This window comes from Podarcis liolepis (genome assembly GCF_965112155.1).
Source record: "Podarcis liolepis genome assembly, chromosome: 11".
NCBI classification, from domain to species: domain Eukaryota; kingdom Metazoa; phylum Chordata; class Lepidosauria; order Squamata; family Lacertidae; genus Podarcis; species Podarcis liolepis.
In genome coordinates, this window is record NC_139565.1 from 55,196,721 (window position 1) to 55,216,735 (window position 20,015).

Consider the following 20,015-nt stretch of genomic DNA (forward strand, 5'->3'; position numbering starts at 1 on the left):
TCTTTGTTCAGCTTGGAGGATGGCAAGTTAGGAAAACCTTTCTAAGCAATTACATGGAATAAATTTGGATATAATTCCAGATTTAGAGCCAGCAATTTTTGGCTAATGTGACGTGTATGTTTGTGTGTTTGTGTGAAAAAGACAAAACAAAATGCAAAGAACCTGATATTTCAGTTATTTTGTTACAGTTTTTTAACACATTAAATGTTTTACTATTAAGAACATTTTTAAGGTGTCAAATGCTTATCAGTCACCCCATTGTAATTGTGCTCATTGGCCAGAACTCTGGATGGTGGAAAGAGGTTGACTTCCCAACAAGTTGTATAGAGTACTGTCTGCCTGTTTTCCCTTGTATCTCAGCAAGCAAAAGAGCTAGAAACAGTATTTGTTGGGTTTTTGGTTTTAAGTTTAAGCATTGAATCTTTGAGGGTAGGGGTCTTGAATATCCCTGGGGTTGGGCGTGTATAAATCTATAGAAATCATTACATATATTAAGAGTTTCAGAATGTAATGCTACATAAAAAATACTGTTTTACTTATTTTATTAAAATTATAAGCAAATGGGCATTCACTAAAACACTGGTGTGTTGCCTAATATAAGTGCCATTTGTGGCTATATGTGTGATTTAACAGGAGAGAATCATCAGGTGGGAACAATGGGTCATGTTGTGCCTGGTGACATTTCCCAGTAGATGTTCCTACCTCACCTGGGTTCATTCTGCAGTTGAATCTCAGATGGAAGGAAAATGACAAATAAAAATGGCTAGGGGGGATTTGAAGGAAATAATTGGTTGGTGAGAAGGATCTTTTTGCTCTCCTGTCTCCCATATTAATGTAACATGTAATTATTTCTTGTGGGTGGCTGCTAGGCTCATGTTTGCACATAACACTAAGCTAAACCATAGCTAAGCATGAACAATCTAGTGTACAAAGTGAAAATAATGGCTTGTTCACTCCTTCCCTGATCTTGTTGCTGCTGCAGTATCCATAGCTAAACCATGATCTGGCTTAGTGTTATGTGCAAAATTAGGCATGTGGGTTCAAATTTAATTTAAATTTGTTCTAGTGATTTAACTTTTGCATGTATTAAAGTATGCTTGTGCATTTTTCTCAATCTTACTGTTTTACATTCTTCTAAATCGCTTTGAGGTTTTTGCAGTTTAACAATAAGCCAGTTTATTGAATCTTATCCCCATAATTCTTAATTTGACTTGAAGATGAGTGAGAAATCCAGAATTCCCTGAAATGACTTTGCTTTACATAATAATCCCCTGGAGAGATTGGGGCTTCAGCATGCACCTCTACTACTTCTAAAAGTGAGAAAACCCTTTGACAACATGTGGGGAGGATATATAACTATCCCATTTTTAATAGCAACACTGGGAATGTGCAAAGACATTATTACATGAGCAAATACTTCAGCTTCAGGATAGCTCTCAAGTGGATTTCTGCGGTAAGCGCAGTTTGACCTTCTCCAGATTTTGATTACACAAAGTGGGTGGCGAACAGCCTACTCTAATTTTGGGAAGAAAGGAATTTCCAGAGCATATCAGCACTGGCTTCCTCCTGATGTCCACTCCCCTTAAGCCATGGGTAGGCAAACTAAGGCCCAGAGGCCGGATCTGTCCCAATCGCCTTCTAAATCCGGCCTGCAGATGGTCTGGGAATCAGCGTGTTTTTACATGAGCAGAATGTGTCCTTTTATTTAAAATGCATCTCTGGGTTATTTGTGGGGCCTGGCTGGTGTTTTTACATGAGCAGAATGTGTCCTTTTATTTAAAATGCATCTCTGGGTTATTTGTGGGGCATAGAATTTGTTCATATTTTTTCCCCTTCAAAATATAGTCCGGCCCCCCACAAAGTCTGAGGGACAGTGGACCGGCCCCCAGCTGAAAAAGTTTGCTGACCCCTTCCCTAAGCATTGTGTAAGGCTGAATGGCTCAGTGCCGTCACTTTAAATTTGGCATTTCAGCATGGAATTCAGCATGCTGCGATTATTGGCTTTCAATTTCAAAAGCAGATTTCTAGGTTTGAAGGCGAGATTAAAAGTGTGCAGGGAAATGCCTGGTAGAACCTTAGAAGCCAGGTGAGGTCTGAGCAGCATCACTGGTGTTCATGAACAGAGCTTCAATACCCTGCATGACTGTTTACTTTTTACTAAGACTGGCAAAAGCAATATAAATTATGCAAAGTGATCAAATGTATACAAATTCACCTTTTTGAGGCACAAGACTTTGATTGTAATTTAAAAATAAATTAAACATCCCTCTCAATATAGTGAATAGCGCTCTTCTACCTGCCATCCTTATGTCTTTCCTACCGTCTGTAAACGATAAGTTGTGGGAAGTAAATAATGTATAGACCGGGCATTGAGCATAATATTCTATTAGGTTATTTGAAGTACAACTAGCTGAAAACTGAATAACAGTAGCAAAAATATTAATTGCCACCGAAAGGTGCGCACAGAAAATTCTCACAGAAAAAGCTGGTTTAACAAAACACATTGTGATTCTGTGGTGTCCAGGCTTCCTAAATGTGCACAGTTATTTGTATTTGAAACATTCTGGTCAACCTATATTACAGTGGTACTTTGGGTTAAGTACTTAATTCGTTCCGGAGGTCTGTTCTTAACCTGAAAGTGTTCTTAACCTGAAGCACCACTTTAGATAATGGGGTCTCCTGCTGCTGCCGTGCCCCCGGAGCACGATTTCTGTTCTCATTCTGAAGCAAAGGTACTATTTCTGGGTTAGCGGAGTCTGTAACCTGAAGCGTATGTAACCTGAAGCGTATGTAACCCAAGGTACCACTGTAGTTATAAAAAACATATAGTTAATTTGTAATTGTTTTGGAGCTTTCTCACTTCTGGAGTAATTACATCATAAGAAAATAGAACATAAATTATATTTTTATATATTGCAATAGATTAAAATCAATTAAAATATTAAAATTACCTTGCAAATATAAGCAATCCCTGATTTGCTTGGGGCTTGCATGACGGTGGAGCGTGCATAAGCCCGCTATGCCCCATTACACCGTGCCTCCATTACTCCCCCTTTCCGGCCACTTTCAGGTATTGTTAAATAAGTATAAAAAGTGTAGTACTGTATAATAACTTTTTTTCAGGTGGTGAATGTAAACATATGTATCCATTCCATTGGTTTGGGGTTTCTACCATGTGTGCATACATCTTTAAAAGCTGCATCATATACTTTTGCAGTGTGTGCAGAAGTACTTGAATTCTTACTTTTTAGGGCAGAACTCATTTTCATTTTTTTTAAAAAACCCCAAATCTAAGGTGGTCATTCTCCACTAGCATATTTCCTCTTATGAGCATTTCTGCAGGCCTTTGATTTTAAGCCTGTGCACAGGCCTTGTGCTGTTCTTAATTTAGATACAGGCCCTAGATCTTGAGGGGCTGTACTTTTGCAGGCTTGCATGTCTCTAGAAGTGCTAGGTACACAGAGGCAAGCTTTAGTAGAATGAGCCATGCTTATAGTCACCCATACGGTGGCATTTATGTATTTAAATGCCTTCCATATGCTCCTTGGTCCTACAGGGAAGTAGGGGCATCTGTTTTGAAAGTTTACATCAAAGCCTCCTGATGAAACCTGGGCATAGACCTGGGATATATTTATGTCTTATGCTTGTGTTGTACATTTTTAAAGTAATTTTTTGTTTAGTGTTCTTGTGAGCTGCTTTATTTGTGGGCATTATTTGGAAAAGCAACATCTAAATAAACTTGATGATCGTAGTTGTGATCAGTTCAATCCGTTGATCAGGGTCACTGTTGGATTATGCTGGAATGCAGAAATCTGTGAGGGAAGAGGGAAAGAGATGGTAATAATGCAACCACCATTTTTTATTCAGACACATATAGTTGCAAGATGACCTGGGATCAAGCTCGACTTTAGTCACAGACTCAGTGAGTGATATTGAAACACTTGTGTGTTCATAGATTTGCCCATTGGACATATTTGGAGACAACCCTATGGTCACAATTGTGCTCACTTACTATCCTTACTAGTATTCCGCTTATATGTACTGAGGGCATGATTCAGCACTGGAGGCGCCTCAGTGGGGGCAGTTCTAAGTGATGTTGATGTGCGATTTCCCCACTACACATTGTTTGTGCATCTACATAGGGATGTCGAACCTGTGGCCCTCCAGATGATGTTGGAGTTCAGTTTCCATCAGCCCAGACGTCACAACCAATTCACAGATATGACGGGCAACATCTGAAGGGACATAAATTCCCCACCTGTATTTTTAGAGGGATAGCCTCTTACATTTCCACTAGTAAAAAAGGGGTGGGCTGGGAAGCTTTCATGTAGATGTACCTTTAAAATTAGAATAGCGCCTTCAGTATAAAGGCGAAACTCTTCACAATTTAAACATTCTGGGTAAATGGTGATTTATAGCTATCAAATGTCAGTGAAACTGTTAACATGCTCTGACATTCTGGAAGCATAAGGTGAATTTGTATTACGGTATTTATCTCCCCTACAATGTATGGGCCCATGGAGAAGGTTCTGTTCTCAGTTCAGGTGATGTAACGGTGAGCTCCAACAGGTGTGGCCAGTATCTAGCAGGAGCAAACTTTGGGTCCTGTATATACACAGAAAAGATGGCAAATGTTCCCTAAGAGTCAAAAGCTCAGGAACTAGTGGCCTGTCATTTAATGTTATTCAGATGCAATGAGGTAGCCCAAGAAGACAAACTAGTGTTTGCATGACGTCATGAGGTCAATGGATTGCATATATTCTTGCTCACTTGCCTTGCTGGCATCCTAGCTAGCCATTTCACCAAAGTAATAAGCTACCCATTGTTAGCTACTTTCTGCAGGCCTGGGATTCCAGTGTATGCCATGGGGATATTGTGATTGAGTAAATTATGTAGCACTTCCAAGTTTTTATTTATTTGGCCAAGAGTAAATACTCTCAAAGCAGACAGCAATGAAATACAACACAGTACAACAAAATCATCAATAAAACCAGTAACCATGCTAATGCAACAACATCCAGCCCCTAACAGCTACAACAAAAACTACCAGCAGAATAATAATAATAAATAAAAAGATAGAAAAAAGCAGTTCAAAACATGTGAGTCTTTAGCTGGCGTCAAAGAGGCATTGGGTGGTTTTTAGTTTGCATTGTGCTATACAGTACTATAATTCATGGTTTTTTCATTGTGTTTATATTTTTATTTTCACTTACTCCTGTGTTTTTGATCAGAGGAGGTCTGAGAATGCAGCGCATAAGAACAATATGTTTCATAGTAACAGATGTTAGTTGCTTTCCTTTTTTTATTTATGATTATGTCCTATTAATTACCAGAATTGGCAAGCTCATTGAGTGTTGGCTCTAATCAATTTTTCTTTTTTCTTCAGTGCCGAGTTAAAGCTTTTGGAAGAAGCTGCTATCTCGGTCTGCAAGTCTTTAGGTAAGAGGCTATTTTGATTATGGCATTTATTTCCATGTTCTTCGTGCTGTCAATGTTCCTAGTAAATCGTACTGCTCTATATAAACCTTTATATCTGTGGTGCATTTAATATCTCCCATCTGTGCTCTGTACATGGGTTTTTTAAAACCTCTCTACACTCCCAAGGGTATATGAAGACATATTGTGCCCGCATGTGCTATTTGAACATAAAGTTTTCACAGGTTTTTGCTTTATTTTGTGTTCTGTCACAGGAAGTGGCTTGGGTACAGCTTTATTAAGATGTAGTAGAACAGGTTGTTTTTCATCCCCTTTTTTTAAAAAAGGAAAGGATTTTAAAGCACTGTTTTCAAAGGAGAATATGTGTGGGAGATAAAGCAGAGGCGGAATACATAAAATTTGCAATCAGTGTTAGCTGCCTTTTTTGAAATTCTGATGTTTGATCCTGTCTAGAACATCTTTTGAATTTAAGAAGGGTCTTGATCAGTCAGAGGAAGGCATACTGGAAATCTTAATTATGAATTTTGAAATTTCTGTCCTGCCACATGGCTTCAAAAAGCTCTTAGACTGGCTTATAATATGGATTCTGTTTAACCGTCATGGCCACTAGCTGGACATGGCAGAACTGGATATTATGGGAGACTGGATATGGCAGAACTGGAACTGGATATTATGGGAGACTGGACATGGCAGAACTGGATATTATGGGAGATATTAAAGTGGTTGTAACCTGTCCAAATTTTACCTGCAGTTCATAAATTTAACATATTGATGATGATAAAGATGATAAATGTTACAGCTGGGGTAGGGACAACAATTAAGTAAGAAATGCTGGTTCGACTTTGTGCCTCTGTGCTGTCTCACATATAGATCCTGTGGAAACTTCTAAATTTGGGCTAGATTTAGACGAACGGCCTGTAGCACCCTCCATGCGTTTGCATACAGTGGTGTGGTGCTCTGCTTCCACTTAGTACAAATCTTGAAGCATCTCTTTTCATAGGCACCATTTATGCTCCCTAATATCTAGTTCCATGAAGCCATTGAAGAACACTTAACAATTTGAATTCTATAGAATTTTATGAATACTTGTGGGAGGCATATGTGGGAGGCTACTCCTGGAAGTTATGCCATGATCACGTTACATGGGCTCTCCAAAAAGGTTGCCCCAAAGGCCTGTCTTGGCCCTGATCTCCAACTCATGGCATGGCCCCCTTGTTTGCTTACACTTCAGATACTGGATTTTGCCCCTATGCAATTTGATTCTGAGCACATTCGTTAGGAAGTAGGTGCCACTGGGTTCAGTTTGGCTCATTCCTAGGTCAAGTAAGTGTACATAGGATCACAGCTGTAATGTTTGAACCTGAAGTGTAACCTGTACAATTCTTCCTCCTAGTGGAGAATAATCCTCGAACAGGAAATCTAACAGCGCTGATTAAAGTCTTCCTTTCTAGAACCAAAGAGTTAAAAATTTCAGCAGAATGTCAAAAGTAAGTGCAGCATGTTTGTGGGTTTTGTTCACCTTTGCTTCACCAGCCTGAATACGCACTAGGGAGCCAGCTGCTAAATTTTATTGTACTCAGAAATCAGCAATGTGGCTGGCATGCTAACCATCCTGGGTGCATAGCTAACTGCAAGTCTGGTTTTGAGTAATTCTGATAAACTGAAACTCTCATGTCAATAAATATTGTACGCTGTGGGTTCTGAGACCTTGTAGACAACAGCCCTGGCTAAATAAATCATGTCCCATTCAGACCTACACAATTGTAAAATGAAGGAAGATAGATTGGTAGAAAGTTATTCCCCTTTTATCCATGAGTGTGCAGAATCATGGAATCTTCCTAATAGGTAGATTTTTCAGAAAGAAAAAGGCCTTCTGACAAATAAGGGATTTCCCCCATTGTGAATAGTTAGCTGAAAGTAGATTTGTTATATAGGTATCACACATCTATACCAGTTTTGAAGAATTCAAAAAATGGGAGATCGGAATAGCACACAGACTATTTTTCTGCACAGATAGAGCAGACCTTGATAGGGTAATTAAGGAATACGCAATCTACATTTCAGTCTGTGCCAAAAATAGTCTGGGAGCTGTTCAGATTTCCCATTACCTTAGGGATCCCTGTCTCATGTTTATAGTGGGTTTATTATGAAATTTCACCAGAGTACTGTATCTTGATTTATGACTGTTTCTCACTTGCATGTCACTTTAAACCATAGTTAAACTAAACTCTGGTTTAAATGTGAACAGGTACACTGCTGAAATGGTGGGCTCTTTGCTCTTCCCCTACTCCTGCTGGGAAACCAGCCACGTTCTAGTTTAGTGTTGTCTCTGAACCCAGACTTGTGGTTTGTTTCTTGCCAGACAAACCATGAGTGGTAAGCAAGAACGAAGTTGTGGTCTGCTTGGAGAGAAACAAGAAATGAGCCCAGTTTTGGACGTAATGCTGAGCCAGACTTAGTTCCTGGCAGTGCAGAAGCAACAGGAGTGGTGCAGCAGTGAAGCACCTGCGATTTCAGCAGCTTGCATGAAAAGGCTGCATTTGAATGTGATGTGCATACCAAACCAATTAAGTTTTGCCCTCTGTTTTTTGGTCTCCCTTCAGCAGGTCACGCTAACTAGTTTGCAATGCATCCTGACATCAGTAGCTGAAAAGGTCAGACAGTCGTTTTGCATTGTGTAACTAGCCCATGGCGCTGCCTTCTGTTTTTATTGGCTGCTGTCTGGCTCAGTCTGCTGGCAAGGCCCATGAAGTTGAGCAACACAACATGGTTGCCGACATAATGGTAGATTGTAGAATGTAGGTTGCTTGAACGATATCCACCTCAACTTTATGCAAACTTCTTCCTATGAGTACTATGTGTCCGTAACATCAATAGAAGCTGAGGTTACACTCGGGGAGATATTTTGGGGTTGCAGATATAGTCAGCAAGGTATCCTGTGCACTAGATGTCTTTAATCTGATAATTTATTTCCAGTTAAACTGCTTTCATGTCTTATAATTGTGGGGATGAGGTATAATAATGTTGGAAAGCAGCGGTGTCTTAACAGACTTTGCTGCTTGTTGCACAAGAAATATTTGCTTGCATAAGGTTGTATTAATCCTTACACTCTGTGTACCCCTTACACAGAGTAGTGCTGTCCCAATTTTTGCTGAGGGTGGGGAAGGGGAGACAATAAAAATGGCTTCCTAATGCTTCTTTCTTACATTTATAGTCTGTGACTCAAAATTCCTTGGAGCTTAGTGTTTAAGATAATGATTTAGCAATTATTTTATGTGCGTGTTTTTTCCATCTACAATGTAGCAATCGCTTCTAATGTTGTGCCACCAGCTGTCTGGTTTGCAAAATAAACATTTGTTTTTCAGCTTAAGTGATTATTTTTAGGAGTATTTACAAACCAGCTTGATGAAGCTTTGCAGTTAAACCTCAATTTGTCTTAAATCCTGGGCATTATCTCTTGAATACACTACATTAGGATAGGATAGAAAATGTGAAATTCCATTTCCCCCGTTTTCTCCAACAAAATGGAATTTCTTGCATTGCTGAAAAGTGCTTCATTCTAACATTTCATTATGCAACTGGTGTAGAGATTTTTATTTTGAGCAGAAGGGAAGAAGTTCAAGGTACAGACATATCTAGAAACTAAATAGGACAGGAAAGACCTGAGACCGAACCGAACTCATGTTATATACAATAGTGATTCTTAGTATTAATACTATTATTCTTCGTGTCTGTTCAAATATATCTATCTATCACCCTTTTATTGCATATTTTTGGCTCACACAATACCTTAGTTTTAATTCATACAAGGTGGCCTACAGGAGCAGTCCTTGGCTTGCTGTAAAGCAATTCTTATAACCAGAATTCTTGATGTGTTTGAGGTATGTACCATTGAATCTTCTGTTTCTCTTTCAGCCACCTCTTTATCTGGCAGACTCACAATGCACTGTTCATTATTTGCTGCTTGCTCAAAGTGTTGATCTGTCAAATGTCAGAAGAGGAGTTGCAAGTTCATTTCACCTACGAGGAAAAATCACCAGGCTCTTATGGTAAATGTTTAACAATTTTAAGGGAACAAATGGTGTCTCGCATATGCTGAAGACTTCTGTTAAAATCTGTCATAAAATATGTCACAACACAGTAGATGTTGGGAAGATAAGATGGTGGACTTTGCAGAAGATAGCCATCTGTGTTTTTCTAGAATATAGAGTAGTAAAGCTTACAGGAAGGGGATGGGAGAGAGTGACAACTTGGACTGAAATAGCTGCAGAGCCTTGTGAAAACTTTAATTACATGGTAGAAACCTGGCTGCATGAAATACCTACTTCTAACTTAGACAAAGTTATAAACATTACATCATAATATAGCAGATGGGAAGATGGGGCTGCAGGGGCCTCTCCATCTTGTTAGCTGGGAGATCAGCTCCATCAACCTTCTCTCCTTGAGCTTTTTCCATTCCACCTGGTCATTACAAGAACTTTTGCAACTAAGAAACGATGTCAAGTACTCTATGCTTTTTTCATCCTTTCTCCCAGTCTCTCTTTTTTTGCTACCAAGAGCCACAGTTGATCTGGAACTCTGCACATGCTCAAGGTCTTGCCCTATGAGTATGTGCTTGGTATGTCTTTGCTCTGAACAAAAGGCATGGTGATAGTGCAAACCAAGATTAAGTTAAGCTGAAGCCCGGTATCGTTTTATTAGGGTAAGCCACAGTTGTTCCCACCAAGATCCTCCCCAGGGTGGCTGCTGAAGAGGCGAATAACTGATATGTGTAATGAATCATATATGGGTACACTTAATTTGTCCCCTGGAACCAGTGTTGTATCTAATGCAGGTACACCTCTAATTTGGTCGTTAGTTGTTTCTTGTGAGTAAAACAGAGTAACTAAGGTGAGGACCCTTGTTTGCATTTCCTGAGAAATGCAAGCCCAATTTCTGCAGCAGGCATAGTAAGACCTCTTAAAGCATGATCTGAGCCCTGACCTTAACAAGGTTCCCCTCTATGTCAGAGCCCAAGTTTGTTAGGATGTCCCTTTCCTAGAATTGTGAACACCTTAGTCCCTGACTTGTTCAGTCTTATGGGTTTGATCCTGGCCAGGCTGCTGCATGTCATTCTTTTCCAAGTTTGCTCCAACCCTAGCGATCAGGGTTTTTCTTTTCATAACTATGCCTTTCACCCCCTTTGCTTCCTCTTTTCATTCCTTGTCTCTAAGCAGTGCTTGTTCTTTCCAAGGTAATTCTGTTCCTTGCAATAACATTTGTGGTGGGCAGTTAAGTCCAGAAAGGATCCTTAAATTAGTAGTTCTGTGCACACAAGTGTAAGATGACACATGTATATGTGTGAGAGATATGAGCAGATCTGAGAACGTTTTACTTGTCTTGCCTTTAAGATTCTATGCCTGTGGGTAAAGCCTTGTCTTAATACAGGCTTAATAAGACAGGGCCACTCTGGAAGCCCATTTTTGGCTTAAGAGCAGGGGAAAACACTGTAAACGCTTCTGGTGGCATAATCTGTCATATTACAAAAGCTCTACGACTACGTAATGTAGCTCAAGGCATTATATAGAAGTTACGAGAAAAAATGGCAACAGAAGGCAGGTTCTTACAATCCACGTACAACTTCCTGGTCTCTCCCCAACTGTGTGAAATTCAAAATCTCTGGAACTGTTGCCTGAGTAGCAGCCAGATTAGCTTTGTGGGACCAGATATGCACAAAGCTGAATTCTGCCACTAGCGGCTCTGTCATATGGAACACTTTTCTAGAGGGAAAGGTTCTAAGAGCCACCTTTCTCAGAATTGTCTTCTCCCTCAAACTGCATGTTTCTAGTAGAGCCCAACATTCCTTACACATTAAGGGGAGAAAAAATAAACAGCATTAGAGAATGATGCAGGATGCCAGATGAGGTCTCTCTTCTAACTTCCTTTGCTTGATGAAGTGCAGTGTCATCAATATTTAATATTATTTTTAAGTATTTTTAACCTGCTCTGAAGCTAAAAAATCTAAGCTAAGATAGTCTCTGCCCTCAGACTTATAGTCAAAAATAATTGACACATAAGGGGAAAGGGATGAGAAGGGAAGAGGGCAGGAAAACAACTCAGATACTGATTTTTACAGTTCTTATAATTTACCAGCTGAAATAAAAAGTTCATGTAGCCTGATGGAATGACTGCTACTTGGTGCAAGTTGGGGGATGACTTATGCAGCTGGTCTCAGTAGAGGTAAGACGTCTGGGTGTAGATTGTGGTAGGGAACCTGTGGTCTTCCTAGTCCCATCAGCCCCAGTCATCATGGACCATGGTCATGGATGATGAAAGTTCAAGTCCAGGAAACATCTGGCAGGCTACAAGTTCCCCATCCCTGGGCTATGGGCCGCATGGTATTTTTGAATAGGGAAAAACGTTTACAAGTATGTAAGCAGAATATATTGGAAACTAAGATTCCTACAGTACGTAGCAAATCTTCAAATTATGCATTGAATTCTCAAAGAGCAGCTGTTTGGATACCTCAAGCTTCTGGAACAGTTAAGCTCTCAGCTCTCTGTCCTCCCATAAAACTCAGTGTAACTTTCTCTGTCCCACATGCTAGTTCTGAGTGTTCAGTGTAATATTCCAAAGGTGAAAGACAGCTTGGGCATTAAGTAAAGCACTACTAGTCATTAAGGAACATTAATGTTCTTTTATCAAGACCCTGACTGCACATTAGTATGTCAGACAAAACCTTAGAGCTGGTCCCATTCACGCTAATGAAGATAGCAAAATTTTTAGCAGTATGTTGGTTGAAGAAAGTGGCATTTAATTGCTTTGTTTAATAGACAGCATGACATCTTTAAAAAAGAAGGTGCTTGTGTGTGGTCTTGTTGGTTAGGAGCAGGGAACCAGAAGTCAGGAAATTGGAGTTCCTTCTTGGTGGTGATCTCTGCTTCACTGTGATCTTCTGCCAGCTGATTGTTTCCTGCTTTGGTTTACCCCTCTATAAAACTAAGATAATTTCCTCATTTGGAATGCTGAGACTTTAATGATGATGGCACATGATGTCCCTTTGTGCCAGTTCTATGAACTCGTGGTTTATAAAATTCTCTCAAAACATATGTATATTCGTGGATGCAAATGACTGACATGTCCCCAAGTAAACATAATGGAAGTGGGGGAAGATTCTTGTTGCCTTTGGACCCTATGAAAGCAATTACATTTTAAAGTCTTTGCTTAATGACTGTATTTCAGGGAAAAAACACTTCCCACTACTTATTTTCTCAGCTGTGCAATGCCGATAGTAATTTTGTGAGGAAGCACTAAATTGAAAGAATTGTTAATTGTGCCTCCATTGGCCTGTTTTGCCCATTAAGGTAACTAAACTTGGTAGTCTTTAATCTTTTGAGATCCAGTGCCTTTAATCCCAAACAGAAACATAGGACCCACTTTAAATTTTGCTTTGTATATGTTGTTTCCCTTTCTTTCTCTCTCTCTCTCTCTCTCTCTCTCTCTCTCTCTCTCTCTCTCTCCCTCCCTCTCCCTCCCTCTCTCTCTCTCTTTCTCTCTTCCTGTTTTTCCTCTATTTATTGTTAACTTTCACTTCCTTTCTCTTACAAAATCTTAAGCAACAATGACAACGGGCAACGATGCCATTGCTGCAACACATCTTTGATTGGGGCTTGACTGCCAATGGATGAATGAATTGATCCATCTACAAATGCAGTTCAATTCAGAAAACTTTCAGTAAAAATTACACTTTTATCTCTTGAATGCCAATTTTTATTTTCTGCTTGCCTTCTCATTTCTCTTGAAATGCTCAAATGATGCTCAGCTGAGGCAGGAGACACCTCTGCTATATATCTTAAAAGTTAGATGAGCTTCTCATGCCGCTCTAGATCTGTGGTTCTCCGTCTAGTAGAGTGCTGGGATTCAAAACATGAAACCAATACAGAACACAGCCCAAAAAAGCCTTAATATCTGTATAGCTTGAAACTTTTAAAAATTTGTATGTAAGTATTACAATATTTAAGTCTGAAGAATTAAGCATAAATAATTATTGAGAACTAATGTGAACCAGTGACCAGAGTGTTGATCTTGTAGATCAGAGTTTGAGGATGAGTTCAGCTGCTCCCATAGACAAGTTTGGGGCAAGTTAGGCTAGATTCCCTATTTTGTAGACTAGGAATAAAAGTCACCTGCTTTGGGTAGTTGTGAAAGGCAAGACACACAAGGGATTGCAGAATTGATCTCAGTCTCTTCATTTCACCCCCCCCTTCTCTCCTCTCTCCTGTTCTCTGCTGTCTGCCTGTCCATCAGTTCCTTCCATTCTTTCATCAAGACATAATTCTACTGAAACACAGGATTCTAACCACCTTCCAGAGAAGCTAGAACTGCTGTCCTTTTAGTTTGTTCCCAGTAGTAAGAGTGAAAATCTGAAGGCTCAGTTTAATTTTGTATGAATTTCACAAGATTTCAACATTACATTCTGGATTTTTTAAAGGCTTTTCATGAGGGGTACAGTGAGTTTGAACTTCAGTAAATGGGAATCAGGATGAAAATGACGAATTTTCTCTCAAGGAGGGAAAGCAGATCATTCTTATTCTTACTAGTAATTACATTTGTATACAGCCCTTCATCCAAAGGCCACAGGGCAGATCACAACATAAAACTACAAAATGAGAACACAAAATAGATTGCTAATATCAAAATATCCAGCAATGGTACTTTTCTTTGTTTTCTTTCAGGATCAGAATGTGAAGACCTTATGGAAGAGTTACTGTGCTGCCTCATTCAGCTGATTGTTGAGATTCCTCTTTTGTAAGTAAACTTCATGATAAAAGTTATGGAATGTCTGTTTCAGTTGCCTTCTGAGAAGATATAGTAAAATTACCAGCTAACAGTTTGCCAATTTTATAATAGTTTTACAAAAATAAAAATAAATGGTGACATTTCTTTTGGACCAACTGCTGTTTGAAATGCCAGGAGCAATCTTTAGGGTATTGGTGAAGGTGTGGCAATAGGTCAGTGTTGGGCAGCATGGTACCCCCATACCTTGCAGATGATGTGGACTACAACTGCTCACCATATCCAGCTTCCTTGAATGGGACTGAAGGTGATTGAATCTCCTTCATTGGGGTTTTTAAAGCAGAAGTTGGATAGCCGTCTGTCATTGATGCTTTATTTGAGATTCCTGCACTGCGGGGGACTGGACTAAAGAACCCTTGAAGTCCCTTCCAACTCTACAATTCCTTGATTCTGTCTTGAGCACTACTTGATGCAAAGCAGTAGAAAAGTTTTTCAAACCTAGCTTGCATGCATATCAGAACTGGGACTGCTCTCTCTCTTTACTTATACTGCTCTGAGAAGTGCTTGCTACATGGCTATGGTTTATAAATACGTTTAATATAATTGCCATCCAGCCTTACTGGATGTGGTTAAGCAACCCCTCAGAAGCCAGGAAACAAAAATAGTTGCCTTAGCATTGGATTTCTAAAAAGGTTTGGCAAATAATAATGGAAGCTCAGAGATCTCCCCTGTTGCCACAGCATTCTGTAGCTCTCACCACCCCCTCTGCCACAGTCCTCTTTGCTTGCAGCTCTGTATCCACTTCCTGCCTCAGTTGTGCACATTGTTGGTACCTCAGCACACTGTGTTTGTTTCTGCTTTCTGTGGGTGGAGGGGGGTGTTAAAAATATTTCAAAGTTGCATTGTTGCATTGCTTTCGAGGTTGCATTTTTCTTTGCTTTCCTTTTGTACGTTCTTTATTCCAAATCTTTTGGTTTAAATTGGTGTTTTTTCTTCTTCTAAAGGCGGATTTGTTATGAGGCTATCTTAATTGGCCTTACATTTCGCTACCTCCTCATTTTTATGTATTTGTACCGCCCTGAAAAATGTCAGCAGAACTTGTTTTCTGTCTCTTTTAGATTAGCCGTTGAAGTTCATGTTTCTCTGTTGGAGCCTTTCCATTTTTCACATTGCTGATTTCTTTTTCACTTGGAATGAAGTTAGCCATTTAGTATCCCGATAAAGGCCCAGCTGTTTTCTTTGGAAACCTCACTGTCATGAAACATGGTCCTGCCGTCATTATATTAATTCTTGGGCAGTTGCTGTCTAATGAATTTGTGGCATGATTTAGAGAAGTGATTCTGATGATGCAAAGAGGTATTGTTGGTACTTCCTGGAACACTGATACTTCTGTCTGGGGCAGATTAGAGGAAATGCTGAGAGGTGAAAGGACGGAGTAATAGATACACATTCATAAATCATTCTCTTTGTTGGAAGGGAGCGTGCGGCCGTATGGAGACGAGTGATAGCCGGTCACTCCATTTGAAAACAGTCTGAAACCACAGTCAAGCCCTATAAAAATCAATCACCAGGATGCAGAGTTGCATGCATCTAGTTCCAGGAGACCAAAGGGCAGAAGATACGCATTTCTTAAATGGCAGCAACCTCATCCCCTAAAAAATGTGGCATGGTAGTGAGAGACCTTTGAAATAAGTGTCCAAAGCAGTCTGTGATATGGAATGGAAGAAATAGCGTCTTCCGTTAAGATACCTCACTGATGATTGAAGTGAGAATGACTTCTGCACAAGTCAGAGACCATTGAGGCTTTTATTTGTTTTATTTATTATCTGTCCCTGCTATCTGGGTGTAGGTAATATTTAAAATGCCAGCCAGTCAAAATTATGAATGATTTTTATTTTATTTTTAAAAGAAAAGGTTGCCCAACACTTTAAAGACCCTTAAGGATGATGGGGAGTGGAAATGTTTAGAAAAAGTTTTGACCTTTTCAAATCTCACAACTGCTCTGCCTGCTCGGGTTAATGGGCATTAGTGGACCCCCTGCCAAATTATATATTTTTAAAGGGCATGTGTCAAAACCTTGAACAGATGAAATTAAGCCTACAACTGCAAAAGCTGCTTTGGTATGTTATTAATAATATGACATATACACTAAATGATAGTGTAGCGCAATGTGAATGAAATGCAACAAACCTTAGGCCTGAATTCATCCCATGTTGCTGAAGGGAGGCACTCAGAAACTTTCATTTCCACTTCCGAGTGACAAAATGTGGTTAACGTTAACTGATTTGTTTGAAAAAGCCAGCTTGAGATCACTGAGTCTTATTTATTTCATGAAATTTATACACCACTTGGTTGTATAAACAAAAACCTCAAAGCTGTTTACAAAAAGATAAAACAAGAAAATCCAGACAAATTGACAATACTTTAAAAGCAGAAGTGAAAGCTTCAGAACGCCTCCCAGCTATGCAGGAGGAGGAGGAGCATGCAAGCCTGGGGCGTGCTATGTGTCATTTCAGCTCATTTATGTTGATCTAAATTATGGTTTAGCATAATGTTTGAACGTGACCTGTGGTTGATTCAGATGTAATAATTCATCTTTTGCTGCTATAAGTATGAACAACCTTGATCTTAATGCACAACCTTGATCTTAATCCACTTCCCTCTATATGTAAAGGGAGGAGATTAGAAGTTTCCTATCTTGGTGAATGTGGAACTATCGTTTGCTGTTGCTTCCAAATGCAACAGAATATGGTTGCTGTGTTTGGATGCAATAGCAAGCTGTGTTTTTTCGTTAACCATCTTAGGAAGTGTCTGTTATCACATGTAAAGGAAGCAGATGACAGAACATGCTCATCTCATAAAAGCAAAGCATCATTCGCTGGTTTGCTATTATGTCTGACTTCAGCAATAAGAGTAAATCAAGTCCAGAAAAATCATGTAGGGTTTTTTTTGGATGGTGGTTATGCAGTGACTGGTGCAAGGATGCAAATATCCTTCATTTAGAATAATTCAGTGAATGTTTCATATCACTTATAGATGATAATTTTTACTTTTACGGTTGAATTGTAGAGCTATAGTCATGTTAAGGGTGAACTGGTTGATTTGCTTTCCACCAGTATGAGAAATGGTGGTAGTGGGGTTAGGTTCTGTGGCTTGTTGTTAGAAAACAGAAAACCCTTAACACACATCATATTAAACTGAAATGTTTTTTGTTATTTGAATATAATGGTAAGTAGGGACTTGAAATCAAAATACTGACCATCTGAAGCTTACCCAGAGGCATGAAATGACTCGTAAACAAGGCATCTTAATTCCCTTTTGTAGCTTCTGAATGCACTCCCTTCCGTTCTGTGGAGGTGGGAGAATTAACTGGAAATATTTCCTGTTCTTTCCATGGAGAAGAGGGTGGCAGAAGAGGTCACGGTTGCTTTCAATTATTATTTTTTAAAAAGTACATTGAGAAGCTTCCCAAACATTTATGGATGACTGTAACTAGTATATTCTTTGCATGCATGTTTGCCATTAGTGGGCGTTAATTTTGGGAGCTATGCCAAGAGGAAAGATCAGGTTCACATTAAGTTCTTGTATTCGTACCCTGAAAATGATAATTGGATACTCAGCTTGCTTTGCAGTGTTCTAAACTGACCTATACTCTTTGGCAATTCCTCTTTCACCTTTTCTGGTAGACCCTCAGGAAGTATGGCAATCAAACCCTGTTCCTGTATTATTTGAAACTTGCAGTGTGGAACAACCAATTCTGACAATCATAATTAGTGATTTCTTTTATTAAAAAACTCTTAATGCTTCCAGTGAAATAAGTTAACTGGGTTAAAGTTGAGGTATAAGAAATTAGAATGGCTTAAATAAGTAAGGTGGGCCAGTGTATGGGCAGCAAGCAACTAAGAGTAGATCCACTGAAATTAATGAAAATGACTAAGGTTCATGAAGTTCAGTAGGTCTACTCTGAGTAAAACTTAGTTGAATACCACCCTAAAGGCGTACCTTCCTGAACACCTTGGCCATCCTGGCATATCAGCAAAGCAGAAAATACAGGCTAAAGTGAAAATTATTAACCATACATGTATCCCTTCTGTATGGTGTATTCTATATGCTGAATGTAAGAATCAAGTACAGTGGTACCTCGGGTCACATTACCTTTGGGTAACGTAACTTTTGGGTTGCACACGGACCCCCGGAACGAATTAAGTTAATATCTGGAGGGTCCACTGTAGACTTGTTTATTAAAAAGTGTGTAATACAAGATGACACTTTATGATGTTTTATGTAATATTTTTATTCTCTCAGGTGTTCATGAAAGCACTTTAGTAGAAAGCAATTTATACATCTTAGTGGCTCTTTTGTTACACCTGTCATGTATGTGGTACTTCTTCTTGAGCAACTCCTGCTTAACTGAGATAACATTCAAATAATTCTTTTTAAATGGGAGTTGGCTGAGCGAGTCTTTCCCAATGAACCAGCACCCAACTGGTGATGCTGATTTCATTGGTGGGAGCCCCTGGCTACAAGAACTGGTCATTCAAACATCCTAGCCATATGGGATAGGAGTTGTTTTTCTGTGCAGTATCTCCTGTCTGCCTGGGATGACTTTTAAAGACCAAAGCACAAGGATGCAGATTTCAAAAGAGAGACTAGAAAACTGCGCAAGGATGGTACACAGATTTGTGATGCATTTCTTCTAAAGGAGATACTAGAGAACATTTATTTAATAGTAGAAACATGTCAATTTCTTGTCATATCTAACATGTTTCAAGTCCACATACTCAAGTACAACTTCAGAGGCAATTCCTTTGTCTTTAAAAACTTGCTTGTAACACATCTCTTGAATAATAATAAGTATTTTTCTCTTAAGAGAACACTTAAATGGTACATCACTTAGATATTTTTTAATGTTGAGCTGTTTAGAGCAGTTTAGAAATGTTCTAAATAGTATACTTAGTGTTCCTTGTCTTTTGCTAAGGTATTCCTTAGCAAAAGGTAATCTTTTGTTTGGAGCTAAACATTATGCACATGTACAAATTATACTGCATGTAGGATCACTTTCCCCTTGCTGTAAGTCATGGAAATGTTGTGTCTCCACATCTGCCACTGCCAGATAATGATGTTGGGTGGAGAAGCACATGAAATAATGGCACAGGGCAGGGCAAATGCTCCTATGTGTTACAGGGAGGTCATGTGACACAGGGACATAATTTTTCGCAGCGGCAGCTGGTCTCACATACCGTATAGCTCAGGGGTAGCTAATGTGGTACCCTCTTGATGCTGCTAGACAGCAACGCCCATCATCCATAGCTAGCATGGCCTATGATTGGGGTTGATGAGAGTTGTTGTCTGACAACATCTGGAGGGCACTACGTTGCTTACTGCTGGTCTAGCTAAATGTGGGTGTTTTATAAGTAGTAGTAATGAAGCCTCATATGTCAGACAAAGCAAAACAAATACATTAGAGACAGTGTTGTGTAGTGGTTAGAATGTTGGTTGAATTGGGGTCCGGGAGATCTTCAGGAGTTCCGATCCCCACTTGGCCATGAAGGTCTCTTGGTGAAATCTACCTTGTAGGACAGTTGTGATGATAAAATGAGGATAAAATTGTGAAATCTACCTTGTAGGACAGTTGTGATAATAAAATGAGGTGAGAGGAGAACAGTGTACAATACCTTGTACTTCTTGGAGGAAAGGCGGAATGTCAATGTAATAAATAAAAACAAAAGATAAATGGAGTTCCATTTGATTTGTTAAGACAAAAGGTGGGTGGTGGGTGTTGGAAGCAATGAGGGAGCTAGAAA

The 20,015-nt window shown here is 39.4% G+C and overlaps 1 protein-coding gene across 9 annotated transcripts in view; it reads left to right on the forward strand.

The window, feature by feature from the left end:
* DYM (dymeclin) overlaps positions 1–20,015 on the forward strand; it is a 161,324-nt gene that overhangs the window by 24,623 nt on the left and 116,686 nt on the right. For all 9 annotated transcript variants that reach the window (XM_083465904.1, XM_083465906.1, XM_083465900.1 and 6 more), the window contains 4 exons: positions 5,387–5,439; positions 6,830–6,923; positions 9,352–9,485; positions 14,151–14,223. In XM_083465904.1, coding sequence (XP_083322030.1) covers positions 5,387–5,439; positions 6,830–6,923; positions 9,352–9,485; positions 14,151–14,223 — 354 coding nt within the window. The remainder of the gene's footprint in view (positions 1–5,386; positions 5,440–6,829; positions 6,924–9,351; positions 9,486–14,150; positions 14,224–20,015) is intronic.